The sequence below is a fragment of the Phasianus colchicus genome, chromosome 18, assembly GCF_987193195.1.
Source record: "Phasianus colchicus chromosome 18, bPhaCol1.hap1.1, whole genome shotgun sequence".
In the NCBI taxonomy this organism is placed as follows: domain Eukaryota; kingdom Metazoa; phylum Chordata; class Aves; order Galliformes; family Phasianidae; genus Phasianus; species Phasianus colchicus.
In genome coordinates, this window is record NC_143453.1 from 8,894,037 (window position 1) to 8,917,435 (window position 23,399).

At 52.2% G+C, this 23,399-nt stretch overlaps 2 protein-coding genes, 1 long non-coding RNA gene and 4 other non-coding genes across 18 annotated transcripts; 1 reads left to right on the top strand and 6 right to left on the bottom strand.

The window, feature by feature from the left end:
- Positions 1–1,521: 1,521 nt before the first annotated feature.
- On the top strand, positions 1,522–4,999 carry LOC116228652 (uncharacterized). 7 transcript variants are annotated; one of them, XR_004166808.2, is made up of 3 exons: positions 1,522–1,612; positions 3,016–3,107; positions 4,910–4,999. It is a non-coding gene; the product is annotated as an uncharacterized LOC116228652 (long non-coding RNA). The 7 variants fall into 7 exon arrangements; XR_004166807.2 differs by lacking the exon at positions 4,910–4,999 and adding an exon at positions 4,733–4,821; XR_016458686.1 differs by lacking the exon at positions 4,910–4,999 and adding an exon at positions 4,167–4,250.
- On the bottom strand, positions 2,444–19,023 carry SCARB1 (scavenger receptor class B member 1). 4 transcript variants are annotated; one of them, XM_031592691.2, is made up of 12 exons: positions 18,849–19,022; positions 15,566–15,723; positions 13,897–14,038; positions 13,279–13,482; positions 12,877–12,972; positions 12,452–12,564; positions 10,777–10,943; positions 10,145–10,263; positions 8,487–8,560; positions 7,759–7,810; positions 7,175–7,318; positions 2,444–2,856 (listed from the first exon to the last, which is right to left on the bottom strand). In XM_031592691.2, the coding sequence occupies exons 1-12, from the start codon at positions 18,966–18,968 to the stop codon at positions 2,737–2,739; spliced, it is 1,509 nt and encodes a 502-aa protein (XP_031448551.1). In that variant the 5' UTR covers positions 18,969–19,022; the 3' UTR covers positions 2,444–2,736. The 4 variants fall into 4 exon arrangements, with proteins under 4 accessions (XP_031448551.1, XP_031448550.1, XP_089976904.1 ...); XM_031592690.2 differs by having other exon boundaries at positions 2,444–2,859; positions 18,849–19,020; XM_090120778.1 differs by lacking the exon at positions 2,444–2,856 and adding an exon at positions 4,825–5,086 and having other exon boundaries at positions 18,849–19,023.
- Positions 19,024–20,444: 1,421 nt separating this feature from the next.
- Positions 20,445–21,851, bottom strand: UBC (ubiquitin C). Of its 3 annotated transcripts, none has more exons than XM_031592696.2 (2): positions 21,610–21,851; positions 20,445–21,216 (listed from the first exon to the last, which is right to left on the bottom strand). In XM_031592696.2, the coding sequence occupies exon 2, from the start codon at positions 21,208–21,210 to the stop codon at positions 20,521–20,523; it is 690 nt and encodes a 229-aa protein (XP_031448556.1). In that variant the 5' UTR covers positions 21,211–21,216; positions 21,610–21,851; the 3' UTR covers positions 20,445–20,520. The 3 variants fall into 3 exon arrangements, with proteins under 3 accessions (XP_031448556.1, XP_031448557.1, XP_031448555.1); XM_031592697.2 differs by having other exon boundaries at positions 21,604–21,851; XM_031592695.2 differs by having other exon boundaries at positions 21,663–21,846.
- A 549-nt stretch (positions 21,852–22,400) lies between these two features.
- Positions 22,401–22,472, bottom strand: TRNAA-UGC (transfer RNA alanine (anticodon UGC)). The gene has a single exon. It is a non-coding gene; the product is annotated as a tRNA-Ala (tRNA).
- A 215-nt stretch (positions 22,473–22,687) lies between these two features.
- On the bottom strand, positions 22,688–22,759 carry TRNAD-GUC (transfer RNA aspartic acid (anticodon GUC)). The gene has a single exon. It is a non-coding gene; the product is annotated as a tRNA-Asp (tRNA).
- Positions 22,760–22,940: 181 nt separating this feature from the next.
- On the bottom strand, positions 22,941–23,013 carry TRNAF-GAA (transfer RNA phenylalanine (anticodon GAA)). Its single transcript has one exon. It is a non-coding gene; the product is annotated as a tRNA-Phe (tRNA).
- A 292-nt stretch (positions 23,014–23,305) lies between these two features.
- TRNAD-GUC (transfer RNA aspartic acid (anticodon GUC)) lies at positions 23,306–23,377 on the bottom strand. Its single transcript has one exon. It is a non-coding gene; the product is annotated as a tRNA-Asp (tRNA).
- Between the last annotated feature and the right edge of the window lie 22 nt (positions 23,378–23,399).

Sequence of the window (23,399 nt, forward strand, 5' to 3'; positions counted from 1 at the left end):
CCTTTTTAGGAATTGTTTCTCTTATTCCAGAAAATGAGCGCTCCCTGGGAGCATTGGGGGCCTGGCTTTGTACCATCACATATCACCACCCCAGGGACCCCTCTGTGGGTATCACCCACTGCAGAGTTTAACGCTGCCATCCAACACCCACTTGGGAGCAGACTTCTTCACCAAAGCCCCGCAGCCTGCACTTGCTTTGGGCAACTCAGGACACATGTGGGCACAGAGGATGAACCCACAGCACAACTCACACTGGTGCTGCAGGAGGGGATGAGGGCAGAGCTCTGGGACAGCAGGTGGCTGCGGAGCAGTGCTGGCACAGCACAGAGGGCAGCTGAGGAGCAGCAATGCTGGGCACCACAGTTACCAGCACTGTGATGTGGAAGGTCACATCACCTCTCTGTCAGCCTGAGAAAGGGCTCAATGCAGGGTCAACCCCACGCACAGCCTAGAGGGGGTCCACACTGAACCCCCAGCTTGCTGGGGAGGAGGGATGCTTGTTTCAGTTGCATGCACCTAGCCAGGACTCAAGGTTTGCACCAGTATGATGCAGCAGAGAGCCCTGCTCAGAACAGGATAAAGCCCACCAGCATAGGAACACAGGCAAATCTGCAGCGCCCAGCAAGAAGCTTCTCAGGCTCTCTTCTAAACCTCCTGTGAGCAAACTGTCCTCCCTCTAGCTGCTTCCCTTCTGGACAGGTTCACTGCAGCCAAACACAAGGGAAACCGGGTTCTGGCATCACTCAGTCCCTTTCTGGCACCTATTGCCTGGAGTTGCCTGGAGTTCCAGGATCCTCCGTCCCACACTACAGCAACTGTATCTGATGGACACGACGGTGGGCGGGGGGATCTCGAGGCCCCTCCCAGCCCTGCTGACTCCAAAGCTCCCTCCGGCCCGGCGCCTCCGCGGCACCACAGCGCCCCCTGGCGGCCGCGCCGCAGATCAGCAGCCCCAGGACGACACGGCAGTGCAAGGTGCAAAGTTGTATTTAAAAACGAACTCTTACAACACGTTTTTCCCAGCAGCTAATTTGCCTTACCGGCTGCAACATGACAGAAAGTATAGTAACAATAGCAAAACGGCACAATCCTAGGCTGCAACAAATGAGAACAAGCCCAAACACAGCAGACACAGAAACAAAGGAAGAAAATCTACTTACTTTTGGAAGACTTCTGGCATAGATCTCCAACAAGATACTCTCACCTCCACTGCCAAACCTTAAATGAGGTCTGGGAAGGGCTGGATCCTGGCTTCACCCCTTCCAATCACTCACGTCCATTGCCTGCACCTGAGCTCCCCTGGGTTGGCCCTGCCCTCCCACCAGGTGCTCCATCACTGCTTCAGGCTGTGACTCAGTGCTTTTGCTACACCTGTGCAATAGCAGCTAGCACTCGTGCACAGAAATAGTCCAGGCAAGTTCTGCCTGTGGGCCAGGTTCTGGGTTACTGTTACCATCCCATTCCATCACCTGGGCTACATCACAGCTGTTCTGTGACACATCAGCTCAAGCCTTGCTGCAGGACTGGGGATGCAGCCAGTGGGGACACGGCTGGTTAGGAATGCACCAGCACAGCACAGTGTTTGTTTCAACTCCTGTTTTCTTCCCACCTAGTAAGTAGGATGGAGGTGAGAGAGGAAGAGCATTGCTCACCCTGCTGAAAGGTCACCAGTTGCTGGACAGCTGCAGTGGTTTCCATTCACAACAGCATCCATATCTCATGATGTGCAAGTGCTGTGCTACACAGGGGAGAGCAGGGCCTGCCCGCCATGTTTGCATAGACACCAGCCTGGGTCCCTTTGGCATCCCTGACTCCTGGTTGGGAGCAGTGAAAGCTGATGTAGCAGATTCTTTCCCACCACAGAGTGGCCCCAGCCCTCCCACCCCAGTTAACACCCAGCCCTGCCTCCCACAAGGCCCCATTTCAGAAATATGGAGTAGCTTCTCCAAATCCTACTAAAGCCCTCGTGACTGCCATTATTCCACACAGCTTCCTCCATCCAAAGGCACAAGTATCTCCATCAACACTCCCTGAGCGCTGGTGGTGGGGGGCAGAGCAGGGGCAGACACCTGCTCCAGCAGGACTTATGTGGAAAGCTGGATACACCAAAGAGATTTTTGGCATGGCCTTTGTGTCAGTCACCAAAAGCAACGAGGGATCTGGCAGGCTGGAGTGAAAATGCTCTGGAAGGGAATCACTGGAGCTCAATGTCGTGGCACAGAATAAGACATGAAAAGGCAGGAGTAACCCTGGGCAGGCTTCAGGTGCCCTGGAGAGCCTCTAGGAGAAACATCACTGCTGTGACAAGCACTCAGAATTGATTTGTGGCATAGTCTGGTCACATCAAGTGGCAATAAAACCCTTAAGTGGCTTCGGGATAGCAAACCTTGGTCATGTGAGATGAACAGTGGCTTTAAAAAAGATCACTAAATCCCACCAGTGCTACTTATACAAACCTTATTTATTCGAAGGGCTCCTATTAAAGTGCCTTTTATTCCTGGCAATGGGCAGTTTTACATTGCAAAACAACACATGAGCCAGCAGCTGCTTTCAGCCCTGCCTGCCCACAGGGGAGAGGGCTGTGATGAGCACAGTCTGGCCAAGGCCCCTCACACGCTGTGTTTTGGGTTCCTGGACAAGGCCTTTCCGGCCGTGCACTCCTTGTTCCTCCGTGGGGCTGCCCAGTACACGTCCCCTTCTGGAGACTGGTGATCTGAAGCAGTTCCCACCCCAAGCTCAGGCCTCGGCGGCGTCTTGGTTCTGTGTGCAGGCGTCCTGGAGGAGCGGTGTGGTCTCAGAGGGCTGGGGCGGGGGGCTCTGCGTGGTGGGGTCGTGTGGGTGCTTCTCCTTGGCAGACTTCTGGAGAGAAGAGGGCAGAAGTTACAACCCCACAGCACAGACCATACAGCATGCATCATGCATAATACTCATGCCCCAGCGCCTTGGATTTCTGCATGGCCAGGAATCCTTTCCTGACAGATCTCAAACTGAATGCTTTTATGTCTCCTCCCCCAGCAGAACGTTATTTCTGGTCCTGCCCACCAGTCCTTGTAGCACCCCAGGAACACCCAGTCTGTAGAGCTGTGTCATCAGGCAGAGGATTGTCGGTAAGTCAGCTGCACAACCTCAGCCATCTAGTAGCTGTACAAGTCCCTGCTTCTAGCTATAGGTGTCCCTATTCATTGCAGGGGAGTTGGAATAGATGACCTTTAAGGGTCCCTTCCAACTCAAACAGTTCTATGAAACAAACTGAGTCTTATCATGGACACAAAGACCAGGAGGCCTGGCTGGATGAACGAGTTGTTTCTGGCCAAGCAAACATGCAAAAAAGAAGCACCTATCTTTACGAGAAAGGAACTACAAGGCAGGCAGTCTCACCTCGATCCCCGGGAAGCACTGGGAACTATTTCCAAGCACACTAAGGACAAAGTCGTCAGGGGCAGTCAGCATGGATTCACCAAGGAAAAGTCACCTTTGACCAACGTGATAACTTTGTGTGATTATTAGCAGCTTAGTAGGTGAGGGCAGAGCTGTGGATACTGCCAACTTCGACTTCAGCAAGGCTTTTGATGCCATTTCCTATCTGATTCTCATAAAGAGTACTGCCCAATGGCCCAAAGTTACTGGACAGCAGATATGAGTAGTGTACCCCAAGCATCAGTCCTGGTCCAGCTCTGTTAGTTAGATGTTTAACATCTAACATCTATATTAATGATCTAGATGGTGGGGGTGGAGTGCAACCTCAGCAACTAGCAGGTGACACAAAGCTGGGAGGAGTGGCTGATACGCCAGAGGGTCACACTGCCATCCCAAGGGACCTCGACAGGCTGGAGAAATGGACAACAGGAGCCTCACCAGCTGCAGCAAGGGGAAGTGCAAAGTCCTGCACGTGGGGAGGGGCAGCCCCAGGCTGCATTAGGTGAAGCACTGCCAGCAGCTCAAGGTGATCCTTCCCCCCTGCTCAGCACTGATGTAGTCCTAAAGTACTGTTCCCAAGTACTTGTTCTGGGCTCCCCAGCACCACAGAGATGTGGATCTACTGCAGAGGCCAAAGCAGGACTATTGAGATGATTAAAGGACTGTAGCATCTCCTATGAGAGGCCAAGACAGTTGAAGCTGTACAGCCTGGAGAAAAGAAGGCTCAGGGAGATCTTAATTTATTTCAGTGGCTGAATGAAGAGTGTAAAACCCCAAAAGAGTGAGGCTCTCCTCAGTGGTGGCCAGGGACAGGACAAGAGGTGATGGGCACAAACTAAAACACAGGTGTGATCTGAGCATCAGAAAATGCTTACTTTTTTTTAATTTTTTCTTTTTTTTAAAAAACTGTACCCAAGCACTGGGTCAGGTTGCACATAGAAGTGGGGGAATCTCCATCCTTGGGGATTCAAGAGCCACCTGGACATGGACCTGAGCAAGCAGGCCTAGGTGGCCCTGCTTGAACGGAGGGGTTGCAGGAGATGACCTCCACAGCTCCCTTCCAACTCCAATGATTCTGTGATTTTGTGTTTCTGTAATACAAACCCAGATATTTGAAAAAACCAAATTCCCCACTGAAAGCCCTTGCAGGGAAGTAAAACCCACCAGCAGGGTGCCTCTGTTACCCCCATCTCTAGGCCCTCTGAAAAACTTACCTCCAGCTCTCAAATTCTCACAGGGGGGGAGAGGTGAGAAAAGCAGCTCCTCACACCACACTTATGTTTTATTCCAATCCTCACTGATACCATTTGACCAGGCACACAGGGAGCAGAAACAAGAGTGTGTTCTCACAGCCTGGTTAAGTGCCAGTGCTAACACAGCTAAATCATCCCGAATAAAGCCAGGAGATAACATGGCTGCATCAAAGACTGCCAAGAAGACACATCTTCTGGTACACATGGACAGCAAACATTTCCATTTGATTGGTTTTTAGCAAAGTTCAATCAACTCTGGATGAGAGAAGAGTGTGTTACCTTGGCTGGGTACCCACCTATAGTCTGGCTTCCCGCAACACCTTAACCGGAGACAGCTTTCTGGCATGGGGAGTCTGGGTGGCCTTATTACTGTCTGAGTTCTTTTTATTGCTACTCCAAAATAAAGAGCATTTTTCCTAGAAGATAATCAGGCTCGTTTATGGTGCACTTTGACATGAATTCCACGAGGGTCTGGTTTTAGGAGGTGATTTTAAAGAAGTTTTAATCACTGTTTAACGATAATCTAGCTATTGAGGAAGATTTCAAGATTTAGGTTAAACTAAACCCTATTTAAGATATTGATCAGCACCAAGCCAGTTTTAAAATGGTCTGTTTGCATATTAAAAGTCTTCTTGCATAAGCTTTGGGTTGCATTAGCAGAGAGCTTTAATGCTGCACATGGGCACACATTGTGCCCATACAGGAGACACGCACATTTTTGGAACAACAGATGCATTTTAAACTGGCTCCTATGTAAACTAGACTAAGATTTAAGTGTTTCACAGTACCTCATTTGGACAGGTTTGATGGCCCACTGCTCCCTCTGGAAGCCAGAGAGATGTAAGACATACCAGGAAGGCATAGGTTAAGCAAGAGCTTCACGCTGGCAGACACATGAAAGTGTGGACAATGCCCCTCAGACATCACCTGTGGCCTCCAGAGAGAGGAACGGGTGTGATTAGCAATCATCACTAGATCAGCAACACTTTGATCGAGGAACACACCTTGGCTGCAAATTGCTGTCTTCCAGTTTACAAGCTCTTATCTGTTCATTAGGCACAGAATTTAATGTGTTGTTGCGTGGCTTCCTCCGAGATTTATAAAGCCATTAGGGCTATTGATTTACTTTTCAGGTAGTCAGATGCTTCCTATGGTTTATTTTAGTTCTAGCACTTTGTGAGGCTGAGCACCCAGATGCAGCTGTCTCATGCCCAGGTTTTGAATGTTTCAAAAGCAGCTGTTCAGATGATTCCAGTGAATAGAGAAGGCAGCTTTTTCTCCTACCCCCTTCCAGCATAGTGGGTAAGGCTCTTTGATAATGGGAAGCCTGCACAAAGCAGGGTGAGGAAACAGCAGCCCAGGCTGTCAGACACAGCAGCCCAGGAAACACCAACATGTGCTGAGACATACTGGTGCTGCACAGCAGGATGAAGCCTGTGGCTACCTGCAGTTGCTGGAACAAAAAGGGTGAGCACACTCAGAGCTCAGCTGCTCTGGGAACACCACAAGGGTCAGCACTGAGCCCCAGCCCCTCACACTGCTCCCCCACTGCCAGGTAGCATGGGGAGGAAGAAGGGGATTCGGGATCATGTGTTTAAGTCAATTAAGCAGTTGTAGGCTTGGTAGAAATCCAATTACGTGATACTTGGAGAACCCTAGAGCTATTTAAAGTGGGCTGGTATTAGCCTTTCAGTAAGAGTAGCTACAGGTTGAGCAGAAGCAGCCTCTCGCCCATGCTCTCACCTCAACCCACTCATCCTCTTCACTGCCTTTTCATCCCCACAAGCAGCCTCTTCTTATCTGCAGCTTTAGAGCCAGCTCAAGCTGTCTGGCTGTAATGCCAAGCTGAATAAGCTTGCTTTGATATAGGTTAGGGAGCTAGATCTCTACTTCAATGCTAAGCTCTCTAAAAGCTTTAGCTCTTATCAGATGAGTGTTTTGCAGCTGGAGACAGATCACCACCAAGTGCCTGAGCTGTTTTATATTCTGTCCCCAGAGCATTACACTCAGATGGATGGGGCATCCAGGACCCTGTGCTGCTTGCACCCAGCCCCAGCTCCCTGCAGCCCTCAGAGGTCAGGGCTTCCCACCCAGATCCCTGCAGGCCTGATTCCCACAGCTATTTGGAACAGCTGCACTTGCAGAGAAATAAATGAGTTTCTAGGTGATGGCACAGATCTGATGCTTTACATGGAAATGAGACTGATGAGCCAGGGTTGTTCATTAGTTGGGTGAGCTGAGAAATGCTTCCTTCCATGAGAACCTGCTTTGGTCACTGCTGTGTACTGAGATGACCAGAACTGCTTTTAAAACATTTGCAGCCCAACTTCGTGATGCTGAGGTCCTGCTGTTACCTACTGGTGTCATTAGGACATAGTTGGAACAGAATCACTGTATCAGCCAATGCTTCATCAGGAGTGTTAGATTGTCGACCCAATCTTTGTCATCTGATTAAATCTGATTTGACTAACAGAACTTCCCATTTGATGACTGCACATTCTTACCTGACTCATCATCATGAGTGCAGCTGAGATGATGAGCAGGACACTGAGCCCGAGGAAGATGTACTGCAGGTAGTCTAGGATGGATGGGATCAGCACCAGGTTGGTGTAAAACTGCGATAGGACTGAGCCATCAATGTATCCACTCTGCCCAAGAAAGCAAAGTTGTGATAGGCATCTCGCTTTCATCCAGAGCAGTGATAGACCATTTGTGCAACTCCTCTCTCCCATCATGGATTGAGGAATTTAGGTCAGAGGCAGGCCAGAAGCTTCTACCAAACAGCTGGACATGCACACAGCTGTAGGACTGCACTCCCTGGCACACATTAGCATGCAGATGCTGGCAGTGCTGTTCTGGGTTCTATTTAACCCCACATCTAGGACAGAGCCAGAGGTCTGCCAAGTACAGTGCAGGGTTTGTTCAGCTCAGAAGGATTAATCATGCAGCCAAGCAGTACAAAGCCTTCTGTTGGCTGCTCAGTCTGGCTGGCTTAAAGCCTTATTCAGAGCGGAGTTCCCCCAGCACTGCAGTTTCCCCCTTCCTGCACGAGACACTCTTCAGAATTTGGTCAAGGAAGGCAGCTCACCTCTGCAAACCACAGCAGCGGCATCACCACTGGCTGAATCTTCCCTGTTTGACTGTGGAGGTGAAAAAGAAATAAGCATTTAGATTCCTGGTTCATCAGACCATAGCTACTGTTGCAATTCTTCCTAATGGGAAGAGTCTGGCAGACCAGCAATGGCCAGGACACTGATACAAGGCGACTACATGCAATTCCTGCTGCTTCAGGGAGCTCCCTCCCCTCCAGGGACCAGGTTCATCTTGGGCCTTCTATGCAAAAGCAGTGCCAACACTTCCATTTGAACTTAGTTGCCCAATGACAGCAAAAAGTACCATTCCAAATCTGGGCTCCAGGTACATTAACTCAGTGAACTGGAATGCCGAACTTATGCAGATCTGAGACATCCCAGTCATCTGCATGGCACTGCAGGGCAGTACTGCCAAGTCCAGAGCACAGGGGTTGTCTGCCAGCATGCACAACAGGGCCAACATTTGTATTTCAACTGTTCTGTCAGGTGCATGAAGCACTGCAAGAGCTGAGCCAACAGGCAGGCACACAGCACTGCCAGGGGACAGCATCTGGAGGTTGCTGGAACAGCTGACCCTACGCATCAGCCAGCTGGCTGCTGCAATGGTGACACTGCTAACATCAAAGCTATCTCCTCTGTCAGGGTGAGCTCTGCAGGGACCCCAGAGCCAGCAGCACTCCCTGCTGGATGAAGAGATAGCCACTTTTAACAGTGAATCACTTACAGGATACCAGACACCTGCTTCATGTACTGGTTCAGCTGGAGCTTGATGGAGCAATTCATGGGGATGCCTGTCATCTGCATAGGAAGAGACCAACCAGCTCATCAGTACATCTCACACATATCATGAGAGCTCTGCAGAAAATTGGCTCCCCACTTTCCTCCCCAGCTGCTCCGGGTTCCACCTTCCCTATGAAGCACTGAATTGGATCATTCAGAGATCCAATGCACACAGCCAGCAGCAAGGCTGAGTTTCCAGTGTACCAGCACTGGTCAGCCCCACACTGCTCCCCAGGCTCTGAGGATGATTGCTCACATGTGTAGTGCACACGTTTAACAGGCAGACTGCATGAACGTGGGGAGGTGCTTTAAGGGTCACAAGGCTCATGGGACCAAACCCAAGCAAGTTTAAAGTTACCACGTAGAACTCACAACCTGCAATTGATTCCTTGGGCAGGGTGTTTTAACAGAAGCTTCTATTCCTAAGCCTGATGAGCCTCTTCTGTTGTTGAACTTATCTGCACTTGTTTTGAGAATACATCAGTACACAACACCACCGTGCTTCTAAGATGGTCCTTTGGCATTGGTTCCTCATGACACTGCAGTTCTCTGACATACTAAGGGGAGGGTATTTTTGTTGGATTGCCCATATTTGTACTCAGCAGGCTGGGCTAGATAACAGTGAATTGTACTGTTATCAGAAGAGCTTCGATACTGTAATAAACTTAATTAGATTTCCGTAAATGCGATAAGAAAAGCAGAGAAGCCAATGCCTGGGTAAGGAGCTTATCTTGCCTTACTTCAAGAGGGGATTGGTTTCTTGCTCAATCTAGCACCACTGAACACTTGGAAACATTCCACTCATAGCCACATGCATAGTGGGCCACAAGGGGAAGAGCCCCACATCTTCTCCCCTTCAACACTGGGGACAGAGATGACTTGAGATGGCACTGGTGCAGCAACTTCATCCTTACGTTCAGTTTGCACGAGGTGCAGCACTGAGGCTGGAGTGCAGAAGCAGCCAGTCAGATGGGCTAGTCAGGATGGAGGAAAAAAGCCAGCCCAAAAACAACAGCAACAGGTCCACTACAAAGTGGTGTTCAGACTTTGCCAGTCATCTTTCATGGTCATACATGTTTACAGACCTGGGACATAACTGGGCTGCTGCCAGATACACCTCCTGGTGTCACGGGCCTTCCTGAGTCAGTGGAAAGAAAATGACTGCGCTTATCAAAACAATTATGATTCCAATTAGTCCTGCAATTCCCTAGAAGCTAAGCTAGTTATTCAATTAGTTTACGACTTTGGTGTTTTTTTATCTGCACACGTCCTTATCACTTTGCACTCTGGAACCTGCTCCAGTCAGCACCAGGAGAGCAGCATGGGGCTGACAGGCAGGGTAGCATGCTCCCATCTCCACCACACAGCCTAGGCCTGGCCGGGCCCCCAACCCTCCCAGCCCCTCATCAGGTGCTGCCCAGCCCTGTTGCACAGCCCAGGTCCAGCCCCGGGGGAGCAGGAATCCACCAGCCCCTTCCCTCCCCATGAGGTGCTTCCCAGCCCCACTGCACAGCCTAGGCCCAGCCTAAGGGCAGCCATCCCCCCCAGCCCCACTGAACAGCTTAGGCCTTGCCCTGGGGCAGCCACCCCAAAGCCCCTCACCGGGTGCACATCGAGGAAGAGCGCGTGCTCCTCCCTGCTGGGATGCAGGCCTTCCACAGCATCCACCAGGCTTGGGTCAGCATTGTAGAAGTGAGGGTGGGAGATGAACATCGGTGCGTCTGGGTGAGAACAGAGACAACTTAAGCTTGTCCATCTGAGAGCATGTCAATATTTCTAAGCCGTTGCAGGATTTTTTTTCCTGCTTTTTCATGCTTTTCTATCCTCCTCCACCAGCAGCTTGTAGCACCAGGAAGGTTCAGATCCCACCTCTAAGCCACCTTCAGTCCACACACCAAACACTCATCAGCCACAGATGTGGGATAGAACACTGAAGACTGAATTCTCACTCCTGAGTGACCTCTACTCACTGTCCAAAGTTTAGCTTGGCAGTTACACAGCCAGATCCCAGTCTGGGGGAGGTGATGCTCCATCCTGCCCTCAGCCATTCCATGAACAAGCAGACAGCTCTGGGCACAGGCTTTCTCACTCTCCCCTTGCTCAGAGGAATGCACACATACCCCAGAGATCTCTTCCAGCCCTCCGCCAGAGAGCAAAGCAAGTTTTTGGACAGGTAATCCCATCCCACCTGCCCCAGATTTCAGTATGGAAAGGAGAATTGCAGGAGGACTCACTTAGTCTGCAGGAGCTGACGTTCTGGATGCCAGACTGCCTGCAGGGACAGAAGCCTTCGTTGGGGGGATAATCTGTGCCATTGGCAAAGAGCGTTTTCGGTGCCACGAAGCGATAGGTGGGCACACCCTTGAAATGCCCCGACTGCTCGTACACCAGCGTCATGGATCTGGAAGGGTTTTGGTGAAGAAGGATCAGGATTAGCCAGCAGGTTCTCAGCATGGAAACAGGCTCTTATCTCCACTGGATAAGATGCAGTTGCAATGTAACTTAGACTTTGAGATCAAGATAAACACTCCAAGCAGAGCTTTGGATTGGGAATGAGTATCTAAGCCATTTGCTTTCCATGTTTTAAGCACAAATACAAGGCTGGTCAGGACTAGTTGTGGAGGGAACCACACAAGCTTATAAATCTGTTTGCAGAATCCAGAATGGATTTGTTTAAGGGCATCGGGTAATCCCCATGGCTGCTCTCCCAGAGATAATGCTGCCTTTGTGTCAGTACTGGCTCCAAGATAGAAGTGCTCTGTCACAGCAGATGGACACTGGCTAAATCTGTTTTCTAGCACACAGCCATCAGGGGAGTGGAAAATTTTATCTTATGAACTACACTATGCAGCAAGATTTTAATCCAGGTAAAAGAGCACAGACTTCATGCTGCATGCATCAGTAGATGCATGTTTCCAGGAAGGCAGTTGGCTCCTTCACACTCAAGCAAGACCTGTGGGGATGCAGACAGCCCAGCCAGCCAAGAAGGATGCTCATCACTACAGCTGCCTTCTGCACAGCAGTGACGCGCACGCTTCTGGGCTGTGCTCACCCTTCAGTAAGAATCACAGGAAACCAAGCTTCCTGCTCGATTTTACACCTTGCCAAAAACACATTACATTCTCTACAAGACCTCCACAGTTCTACAAAAACAGGTATGTGTATTTAAACTTTGTCTACTGGTAAACTTCCCTGCAAGTCCTTGGCTCTGAGTCATTTTGCTATTTGTTGCTGACTCTTGTGTAGAGGAATTCCTGCACTAATACTGGGCTCAGCTGACTTTGCTTATTGGCTGAGGTCACCGATCTCTATTCAGCAGGAGCACTTTGCTTGTTTTACAGCAACTGCAGAGCCGAAATCACCATTATCTTTCCCCAGTTGGGGACAGAGCTTTGTATCTGGCCACCTCACTTCCCCTCCTTCCAGTCTCAGGGTGTTTCCACAGGAGCAGGGCAGGCTCCAGAGGTACTTTAACCTCTGCACACTCAGCTGAGGCCAGGGCATCACACAGGCACAGCTGTGCATGAGCAAAAATGAAGCAATGTAGGAGCAGTGGCACAGCCCCCAGCACTACTGCAATAGCTCTGTGGCCAAACAGCATTTCCTTGTGACAACCTTCATTCCCAGCCTTCTTCTTCCCAAATCTTATCTAGACTGGTTCTCAATTCAGTTAAGTTAGGCTTCCCCAGCAATCCAGAAGGTATTTATGAACATCACAAGATGCAGGCAGACAACACTCTTTGCAATGTTCTGACACTACAATACCAAACTGTAGCAGAATCTTTAACTACAGGAACTCTACTCAAGTCCCCTGCATCACCACACAGCACTCTGTGAGCACCAGACACACACTGCATCTCCCACCATCAGCACAGGGACTGCAGAGCTCTGTGCCTGCTGCAGCCTCACCTGCAGGCATCGGGGCTGTAGAACTCCAGCGATGTTGGGGACATGTACGGTGGCCACATCTCCCCTGCAGTCCCGTTGATCATGTTGCACTGATTGCTCCGCCAGTAGTTCACCTGTGGGATTGTGCAGAGAGAGGAGCTCAGTTCTCTGAGCTCGATGTTGGCTTCCATCCTTGCCATGCCATACAGAGGAGCTGGGGACAGCAATGCTGGAGAGCTTTCAAGATGGGCTCAACTGAACACTTCTTGCACTGGGCTGCCTTCTGGTCATTCTGCCTTTGCTCTGACTTTCAACAGAAGTTGTGGGAGAAGTCCCATAGGAACTCGCTTCCAAACTTGTGACCCACTGATACAACAGCACCAAAAGCTTTCAGTTAGCCTTGCTCTACATCACCCCGTGCCTGAGTTTTGCTGCCTGATGCTCACCTTTTTCAAGCCATTCCACGAATCCACCATATGAACTTGACTGATGTTCTTCATGCCTGTGTTCACTGTGAACAATCCAGAATTGGTGTTGTTAAACTGCAGAGACAAGAAATTCACCTGTAATCCATTACATGCTGAAAGACTGCAGGGCGTTAACACTTTTGCATGCTTCATCAGCATTAGGAGCACTCCACATACTGTAAGCTTCTGAAGTTTTATTTTGGTTGCCAGAGACAGTTTCCAATGCTATTTTCCCCTCAAGCAGAAATACAAGGCGCCTTACACAACCACCATCAATTATACATGGCTGCTCCAAGTAGTTAGTGAAGGAGACAGCCTGCATATTCAATAAGAAGAGCAATATGTCTGGGACTTCAGGGTTCCCAGCAGGAGTTTACTCACCTCTACAAATATGCCAAATTTCCCCTTGAATGGGATCAGGCCAGGGACAAGGGCATTTATTGTGTCTAAAAGAGGGTCTTCATAGCCCCACAAGATCTCCCCCACTGTCCGGTTAATGAAGGCCTCCTGCTTCAGGCCAGCCAGGGCCCCGCTCAGCAAGAACTTCACAAAACTGGGTAGGTCTTCCATCATGACAGCTGCTCCCTGTGAAGGAAACCAATCCCTGAGACAAGAGCCCTGCAGAAAGGCTGCAATGCATCTTCAGCACACAGCACAGCGCTCTACAGAAGCCCTTTAGACAGCCTGAGGGGCACCATTCAGCCCACAGCTGGGAAAAAAGCAGTTTGTGGCAGCAGCCACAGGGAGCTCACAGGTTTCCTTTCCCCAGATAAAGGTCAGATGAGGTTGAAGTCGTGAGCCCAGCCCCTCTAATCACTTATTTTGGAAAGGTAGCAGCCCAACGTGACAACCGACACACAAAGAACTGTACTCTGCAAACTTAATCTTGTGGCTTCATTCAATTCAAGTCTGACAAGAAAAGAAGCTTCAGGTTAGCACAGAGCACCACCACCCTCCCCGCCAGCCTTGCTTCCCAACAGCTGGGAAGCAAGTCCTTACCAACATCAAAATGTTGGGCATCACTATGTACTCGTCCTCGGTGCCGTTGGACAAGTCTGGCCGGAAGAAGAGCTGCCGGTACTCCAGGTAGGAGACTGTGTCGTTGTCATGGAATGTGATGTTTGTTTTATACTTGAACTCTCTGCAAAGAGAGAAGAGAGACCATGGGAACCTGGCCCCATGTGGTGCCAATTGCACTGCGTGCGAAACAAGGGCAGGCCTTGGCTTGCTGCTGAAGAGCAGAGGAAGGAGAGCAAACCCCAGTCAGGAGCATCAGGCTGCAGGAGAGGCAGTAGAAGAGCTACTGAGAAACCTCTCTTTATGAAAGATGCCCAGATAAGTCAATCTACACCATCCCACGCACCAAAACAACCTCCAAAACAAAAGAGAACCAAACAAGATGGCACAAGCTCCGCTATCAAAGCCGTGTGAATTTGTCCCAGAGCTCCCTATTGGCTCCTGGGCAGCCCCATGTGAAGCTCAACCCCCCCATAGCATCCTGGCTCCGCTGCTTCTCTCTGGGTCACTCTTTGTACCACCCAGCTCCTGCTTGCTGGATTGCTTTAAAATCCTATGCCATCGGACTCAGGCCAGCTGCACTATTGCCATGCTGTCCTCCTGGAGGAGCCAGCTAAGAGCCTGGCAGGCATGCTGTTAGGGAGCCAGCCGCAGCAGCCTGAGGTTGTCCCCAGCATCACAAGCTCCTCCACGGGGAGCTGCAGCTCAATCCACAAGCAGAAACAAAGTCCTTTATTGTGGAGCCTATTTTATGGTCCGTGATAGGGAAAGGCACTAATCTTGCTCAACAGGAACATAAGAACATTAACAAGCTTTACCCCTTTGTTTATTCTTACTTAGTGTAAGTGAAGCCTTTTCCCCAAGCCAAGTGACCGATCCAACCACAACGTACAGAATCCACACGGTTCTGTGGTGTGACCAGCAGACCAGGGGAAATGAGGGCATATACATAGTGCCAGGTTTCCCCAACACTACTCAAACAGCTTTGGGATTAGACCTGTAATCTTCCCACATGAGCTTGCTTAGGCTGCTGACCTGACCTTGCCTACATGTATAGGCACTAACATGTCAAATATTGTTACTTTCAGGTAAGTGTATGTGCTCAGTTCAATCTCTCATCACTTCACACACCAGGTCCAGAGAGGGGCTCCAGCCACCATTCTTAGCCATGGCTAAGCCCTGCTGTTGTTGAACCTAACCAAGATATAGTGCTCTGTACTGGTTCTCATGACCAGATTATTCATGTTAGGCAAATCCTGCATCCCATCATACATGATGAATCACCTTAGATCATTGCAGGAAGTCTGAAGCTTCGTATCAAGGAGATTTCAGCTCTGAAGCTAGATTCCTAAATGTACAGTGAAGATTCAGCTGAAGCCCAATCTGAGGATGGGGCTTGCCCATCACCATACTAACAGCTAGCAGGACCAAGCTCCACAGCTCACACTGAAGCACCAAACAGCCTCACAGAGGTCCTACTGATGGTTTTAGTAAGATCAGAGCAATTACTTCACATTTGGATTGCTTTAAAATCCTATGCCATCGGACTCAGGCTGCACTATTGCCATGCTGTCCTCCTGGAGGAGCCAGCTAAGAGCCTGGCAGGCAGCACAGCAGCTCACACACAGCTGGACCACGAGCAGTACCTGACCTGTAAACATACGGTCCACGCTGGTTCACCTTTGGCTTTGCTCCCTGGAGGACCTCTTGAGGGTTCTGCACTTCAAAGAGGTTCACCGTCAGATAAAAAGGAACAGGGATGTCCCTCCACATGTTGAAGGCGATGCTGCTGGGATCAATCCTCACATTCTGCAAAGAAAGAGAAAGAGGATGGGCTGCTTGGCCTTGGAGGCTGAGCACACCATTCCTGCTTCCCACACCAGGCCCAGCTGAAGGCAGAAGGTTCAGCAGTGGATCTCTAGAGGACACAGCACGTTATACAAGATGAAACAGAGCGAGTTCTAAACTCCAGACTTACGCATGCAGAAGCATCAAGTACATGCCACAGGATATCTGCAGGCTTATTTATTGAGAGCAGTGGATCTCTAGAGGACACAGCATGTTATGCAAACTGAAACAGAGCCAGTTCTAAACTCCAGACTTATGCATGCAGAAGCATCAAGTACATGCCACAGGATGTCTGCAGGCTCATTTATTGAGGCTCAGCTTGCCAGACTTCTACCCACAAGGTTTCAAAGCTGTTTTGAAGTGCTGGAGGCTTTCACTGTGCTAGACAAGCCAGCACTGAATTATTCACTGTTCTGGTGGTTTGACTTGCCTGGCACAAACAAGCCCATCCTAAAGTCTTCCACTTGCTTGCCAGGTATGGCAGCTCCATAGCTACAACTACAAACCACAAAGCTCTTGGGTTATCCCAAAATAGATGAGGAGAATGGTGATGTCAACCAAACTGCATCCAAGTTGCTTTTGCTGCCTCTCAGATGTGCTCCTGCAGCGATTCACGTCTATCTTAATGCAGTTTGAAGGCAGTGCACAATGGTTTTCCATATCACTGTCCCATTTTCCAGAAAAAGCTCACAGAAGCACAGTTATTAGCCAAGCAGCTCTCACCTCCTCCCCAGTGACACTGCTGGCAGCTGGCCTCCTGCCTCCAGTCCTTCCCAGCCTCCTGGGAGCTGCCTTACAGACCAGCACACCAAGAGCTTGTTTCTTCTTAATCATCTATTTTGGGTGACTCCACTATTACCTTTGCTTCTTCTGCAAGTACCAACTCTTGCTGCAGTTCAGCAACGCACCTCAGCACTGGGTTTGACCCACTAATCAGCAAAGGCACGCGGGCACTATCCAGCTCCAGCTCAGCCCCACAGCTGCTTGCTTTGAGCCTCGTGGCAGGAACAAGGAGAAAGCTGCCAGCAGTGTCACCGGCAGAGAAGCAACTATGGGACAAGAGCACCGTAGACTTCACCTAGATTGTTTTATAACCCTTTCCCTGTGCACCCAGCAGAGTCTGAACACCGACATCTGCTTTTTCTTTACTTGTTTGTTCTGCTTTGCACTCCCTGGGCTTCCCATTGCATATGCATACATTTACGTAACACACACAGATTGCATCCCGACCACCCGCTGCCCTTCTCAGCCTCCTCTCATGGGAGCCCAGCAGCTCCAGGCCCTGCACAGAGCCACAGGGTTGCTGAGGTTGGAAAAGAGCACTAAGCTCATAAAGTCCAACTGTAACAACTACCACCAAATAAGATATACTGATCAGAGCAGCCTTGGAGTCAAGCTACATGAAGGTCAACACAAATGTGGCACATGTCTGAAATAAAAATAGAATATTTTTCACTCAGATGGGTTACAAAGGGTCACTGGGTGGTCTGACATATCCTGACCATGCTAAGTTCCTGAAGAACCGAAAGCAACGGGTTACCATGCTTCTCCTCCAGACAAAGACAGCAGTGTAAGCACTGAGGACAACAGCTCCTACGTGGAGTTGTGTGATAAATGCCTGCCAAAGGCCAACCAGCTTCCAGCCCTGCCCAAGCCTTGCCACCAGCTCCTCCTCACACCCACCACTCCAAACACTGCCCCAGGAGCCTCAGCGAGGCCCTGCACACTTCTCACCACCCTGCATATCACTCCCTTGTTTGTCTTCCATTTGACTTTAAGCTGGGTAAGAATTTGGGATCCTTCAGATCAGTTGGAAGACGAGATTTGAGGAGATTGCGTACTTGAGATGAAGCGAGTCCTGAGGAAAAAGAAGGGTCAGGCTTTTCCTCTTCGCACTGAGATTCACTAGAAAGTAGCTAAATCGGGTGTTTCCCCAAAAGAAGGGAAGTCTGGTTGCACTGATCGTGCCATATGTTCTACAAGTGCCAGCACCAGCTCTGCACAGCCAGCAGACTGGACAGAGACCAACTTTGGCTTAAGCCGAAGGTCTGCCTGGCTCTGCACAGACACTGGCACTGCCAGAGCACACATTGCAGCAGAAGCTTGCTCCTGACAAAGACACAGGGACACACACACAGCAACAGCCACTTGCTATTCATCTCCTGTGCCAGGGGAGTGTTTCTAGATGTTGATGTGGGTAGATGTGAGCTTGAAGAAACTCCAAGGCAGAGGGACCCTCCCTTGTGGGCAGTGGGAAAGGTTTGGGTGAATGTGGGGACGAAGCCATGTATTGGGCTGATGCAATAAGGGTTTGGTAGTGGGGGGCTGCAGAGGGGACACTGAGGAAAGCCCAGCAGCTGCCCCAAGTTAGAACCCCTTTGCTCACAACAGCAATAGGTGAGCAACCTCCCTGTTCTCATCTCAGTCCTTGAGCCCTTCTCATTGTATTTTCTCCCTTTCTGTCTTTAAGCACTGGTCCCAGGGCTCCGTGCAGCACCCACTGGGCAGACCAAGGGCTCAGCCTGCAGTCCTGTGCCACAACCACAGGGGACCAATGCCATCCCAGCAGCAGGATCCCCTCCAGCAGCCAGGAACCCCAAAGAGAGGCAGCTCTTGTGCTTCACTCTCAGACACCACGGCATGCACGAGGCAAGGACTCCATCCGAGCACTGCAGCGCATCACCCACGCTGTTCTTGGCAATGGAGAGCAATCTACCAGCACAAGCTTCCCCATGCAGTTAACAAAGAGCACCCAGCGCTTCTCCCAGCAGCAACCACCCATCAGTGCCAGCTGAGCGCAGCCCCCGCTAAGGAGGATCGCGGTCCCAGGCAGCCCAGCCCTCCCGCAACAGAGCACAGAACAGCCGAGCCTAGATTTATCCCCGCTGAGATTTTAAGGACGCCGCAAGCTGGAAGAGCAGCCCCGAAGCAGCCGTTTTGGTGCGCGGCTCTCATCGCCCCTGCGGAGCTCGGACGGCGCCAAACACCGCCAGCAGCGCGCCCGGCCCCGCGCAACCACCGCCGCCATCCGCAGCCCCCGGCCCCGCGCAACCACCGCCGCCATCCGCAGCCCCCGGCCCGCTAACCTTGAGGACCTGCTTCTTGATGATAGCGGGCCCCGCCAGCAGCAGGCAGCCGCCCAGCAGCAGGCAGACGGCCCCAACCGCCCCCAGCCCCGCCGCCGCCCTCCACCTCGTAGCGCCCATGGCTCGGGCAGCGGGCCGCCCGCCGCCGCTTTATGCCCCGGGCCCGGCGGGGCGCTGCGGCGGAGCGGGGCGGGGCGGACCGCCCCCATGGGCCGAGCCGAGCGGGGCGGAAGCCGCCGCTGTGTGCGGCCGGGCCGTGCCGGCGTTACCGCGGGTTCCGCTCGCGGCTCCGTGCGCGGCTCGCACGGTCAGCGCACGCCGGGCTGTCGCGTAGCTCCGTGGCACCGGAGGGCGCTTAAGGCGTTTCGGAGAAAAAAAAAAAAAACATCTTAGAACACAGCGCTGCGTTCACTGATGGCTGCCTTTGGCCGTGCGTTGCTTTGGGCGGGCGGTCCGTTCTGCCTGCCCGCGCACGGCTTTGTGCGGCACAGAAGAGCGCTGGAGGTATTGTGCCAGCTTTTGGGTTTTTTCCATTCCTGAGTTTCCCAGGAAAAGCTTCATGGATGTGTACGCGTGGGAATCCGCAATGGCACATTCAGCAGTGTTCAAAGGCTTTCTCCAATGAGCCCTTCTTAATTATCCCGGCTTGTTCCCTGCAAACCACAACGCATCGAAACCTCCCTTCACACCACTCTCACTCACGTATAATTCACAGGCAGCATCACCTAAGAAGCGCTTTGTTTTCTTCCCTGGGATCCCACCCTTCTGCTCTGGGTGGTGCTGACACTTTAAGCCCCGCAGAGCTGAAACCCTCACTGCAACGCCAATCACACCCTCACACAGATGGGTAACGCAGTACTGCCCAGGATACAGCTTGTCATTCATTTCTTAACTCTTCAGCCTGTTTTCCACTTTTCCAGTGCAAGCGTTTGACCTCAGATACCCAGCAGCCTACCGCAAGTAGTGAGCAGACATCCCTTGTCAGTTCTTGGCATACAGAACTACTCTGTAGCACTTCAGCTCACCAACACAGTGCCGTTTCTCCACAGCACACAGCTGGGATGAAAGAGCATTCCCAGACGCATTCTTTAAGCCAGTACTTAAGTTACAAAGTTTGCTTTGTAGACTAAAGCTGTGCAGCCCACTATCAGAACCAAGCACCTGGATCAAGGGCTGCAGACTCACTACCGATTGTCCATCACGCAGATTGCCAAAGCCAGCAGGGAAGCTCGCTGGCTTTTGAAGGAATTTAGTGTCTTTACAATGGTTTTTACTACATTGATGCAGTATTCAGCCCTCCACTGGGCAACGCAGTATTACTGAACCTTCCTACTCCAGAAGGATTTGTAATTCTGTGTTACATTACACAGTAATAGCTGAAGAGCACTGTGACCAGCACTGAGTTCAGCAGCCCACAGGGAGTTATGGAAACACTTACACAACCTCAGCACCATCTGAGTCATTGGCCAGGCACGTGCAGGCCTTGCATAAGGTAGTTTTATAACACCTTTATTATTCAGAAATTAAGTAACCAGAATTTATTAGATTGCAATTAAGTAACTAAAATAGCTGCCTGAAGGATTTAAGAGACTGCAATCTTTGAGGATGCGAGAATTTTATTGGAATGAACACGTGCAGAGGAACTTTTTCTTGGAAGCAAGGAATCTCCACTTCAGTTACCACCCCTCAGGCGCAGCACCAGGTGCAGGGTGGACTCCTTCTGGATGTTGTAGTCTGACAGAGTGCGCCCATCTTCCAGCTGCTTGCCAGCAAAGATCAGCCTCTGCTGATCGGGGGGAATGCCCTCCTTGTCCTGGATCTTGGCCTTCACGTTCTCAATGGTGTCACTGGGTTCAACCTCCAAGGTGATGGTTTTGCCAGTCAGGGTCTTCACGAAGATCTGCATGCCTCCCCTCAGGCGCAGGACAAGATGGAGAGTGGACTCTTTCTGGATGTTGTAGTCTGACAGAGTGCGCCCATCTTCCAGCTGCTTGCCAGCGAAGATCAGCCTCTGCTGATCGGGGGGAATGCCCTCCTTGTCCTGGATCTTGGCCTTCACGTTCTCAATGGTGTCACTGGGTTCGACCTCCAGAGTGATGGTCTTACCTGTCAAGGTCTTCACAAAGATCTGCATGCCTCCCCTCAGGCGCAGCACCAGGTGCAGGGTGGACTCCTTCTGGATGTTGTAGTCTGACAGAGTGCGCCCATCTTCCAGCTGCTTGCCAGCAAAGATCAGCCTCTGCTGATCGGGGGGAATGCCTTCCTTGTCCTGGATCTTGGCCTTGACATTCTCGATCGTATCACTGGGTTCCACCTCCAAGGTGATGGTCTTGCCAGTCAGGGTCTTCACGAAGATCTGCATGTCGGTCTGGAAGGGAGATCAGCACATGTTAAGAGGGCGTCAGCAGCGCCCGCCGCCGCCAGCCGCCCAGTGACGTCACAGTAGGACCCGCCCACACCCCGAGGGGCGGGGCCACGCGCCTCCTCCCCTTCCCGCTCAGGGCGCGCGCCCGCCTCCTCCATCTTAGGGGCCGCTGTTGCGCCTGCGCGGCCGCCATTTTCCCGGCGGTTCCCCGCCCCCTCCCCTCCCCGTCCCCGTCCCGCGCTGCGGCCCCGAACGGAAAACGAGCGCCCCGGCCCACACCCCGTCCACACGCCGCCGTTTCTGCCCGCCGTCTTTGCCCGCCGCAATCCCTTTTCCCCAGCGCTCTCCTGTCCAAGCGCACAGCACGCGCTCCGCCCCGCCGCTCCTCACACGCACCCCGCCGTCTCTCTTCCCCGCCGAGCCGCGGCTGATCCCAGCGGAACGCTCACCACGGCGCTCGCAAGCCAAATCCAAGGCGCACCACAGCCTGCCTGCCGAGTCTCTGACTACGCCACACGTTTGCTCCCGCCCCGCGCCGCTCAGATCACTCCGCCACGCACTACTTTCCTGCGGCCGTTGCCGCCGCTGTGCGGAATGGGCGGCAGCGCGGCGCGGGGCGGCGCGCGGAGGGAGCAGCGGCTGTGGCGGCGCTGTGATGCGGCTGTGGCGGCTGGGCGGGGTCGGCGCTCGGCGCGCGGTGCGGCGCGGCACAAAGCGCGGCCGGGATCCGCCGGAGCGGAGCCGTGCGGTCAGGTTTGTGTCAAGTGAGAACGTGTCCCTGGGCCGTGGATATCAGCGTAGCACGCAGGATCGTGGTTCTGCCAGCTGAGGAGAGATCTGTCACAAATATAACTAGGAATAACCGTTGCTGCGAAGAAAGCGGTTGTTTGATGGAACGGAGGAGATGAAGCACCTGCTGGCTGAGCCGCGCAGATAAAAGCTGTGTGAGGTCTGTGCTGTACCAGCACTGCTGGGCTCGGCACCTCCTGCCTTCCTGCCGTGCATCCGTAGAGCCGTGCTTTGCAACGACAAAAACGAAGACGTGGTGTTTGGTGAGGAGAACCCAGGGGCAGAAGAGTCGTTCCGTGCCGCACGAAGCCGCGCCGAGGCCTTTTAGCGCGGCAGCTTTTTGTGTGGGTGAACGCGATGACAGAACTCGCAATGTGGACGAAAACGTAAGGCATTACTGGAGATGCCGGGGATTGAACCCGGGGCCTCATACATGCAAAGCATGCGCTCTACCGCTGAGCTACATCCCCCTGCTCATGTTGCTCGCTGGGCCGGCCGCTGCGCTCCCTACTTCATTCATCGGAGCAGCGCTGCGTGGGCTTTGGGTGTCTCCTGGAGCACAGAAGCGCTCTGTGTGCGCGCACGGCTGGCTGTGTGTTTTGTTGTTTTGTTTTTTTCTCTTCGGAAGCCGGAAAAATTCGAGGGAGAAAAAGAAAAATTTGAGGAAGTTAAAAAGAGCACTTGCCTCCCCGTCGGGGAATCGAACCCCGGTCTCCCGCGTGACAGGCGGGGATACTCACCACTATACTAACGAGGACGGTGCGCGGTGTGCTCCCACGGCTCGCCCAGAGCTCAGCCCACGTGGGCGCTGCGTGTTGCTGCCGCCGGGAGCGCCCCGCGCCGCGACCCTTTGGGCTGGGTGAAACTGCGAGCTGCTCGGCTGCAAAGCGACAGCTGGGGGGAGAATTAGGGAAAAAAAAACGAAGGAAAAAAAGCTCTGCCGAAACCCGGGATCGAACCAGGGACCTTTAGATCTTCAGTCTAACGCTCTCCCAACTGAGCTATTTCGGCGGCGAGACGACCCCTCCCGGGCTGCGGATACGACCCCGCCCAGCCCCGCTTTCCCTGCGCTTGGCGCAGCGCGAGCACGTGGGGACGGCCGCTCGGGACAGTGCGCGGCTCAGGGGTCGGCTGTCGCCTGGAATCTCCACCCATTCCTCCCATCGCTCTGCTCTAAAGCCCAGGAAACGGATAGACTCCCGGCACCCCGCGGCAACTGCCCCCCGCCACGCTTTAAGTGCAGTCACAGTGCCGGGGCCTCCAGGAGAAAAAAATTGTGCCAACGATCAAAACTATACAATCTCTCCCCGTCGGGGAATCGAACCCCGGTCTCCCGCGTGACAGGCGGGGATACTCACCACTATACTAACGAGGACAGGCATAGGGAACGTCTGCGC

Bases quoted from the DNA above. Each gene is read 5' to 3' on its own strand.
- UBC (XM_031592696.2), bottom strand. From the start codon at position 21,210: ATGCAGATCTTCGTGAAGACCCTGACTGGCAAGACCATCACCTTGGAG.
- SCARB1 (XM_090120777.1), bottom strand. From the start codon at position 18,968: ATGGGCGCTACGAGGTGGAGGGCGGCGGCGGGGCTGGGGGCGGTTGGG. The intron at 12,565-12,876 runs GTGAGCATCAGG...ACAATCCCACAG, and splicing joins CGTGGAATGGCTTGAAAAAG to GTGAACTACTGGCGGAGCAA. The intron at 8,561-10,144 runs GTGAGGGGCTTT...CTTCCTATGCAG, and splicing joins TCTTCCTCGATGTGCACCCG to ATGACAGGCATCCCCATGAA.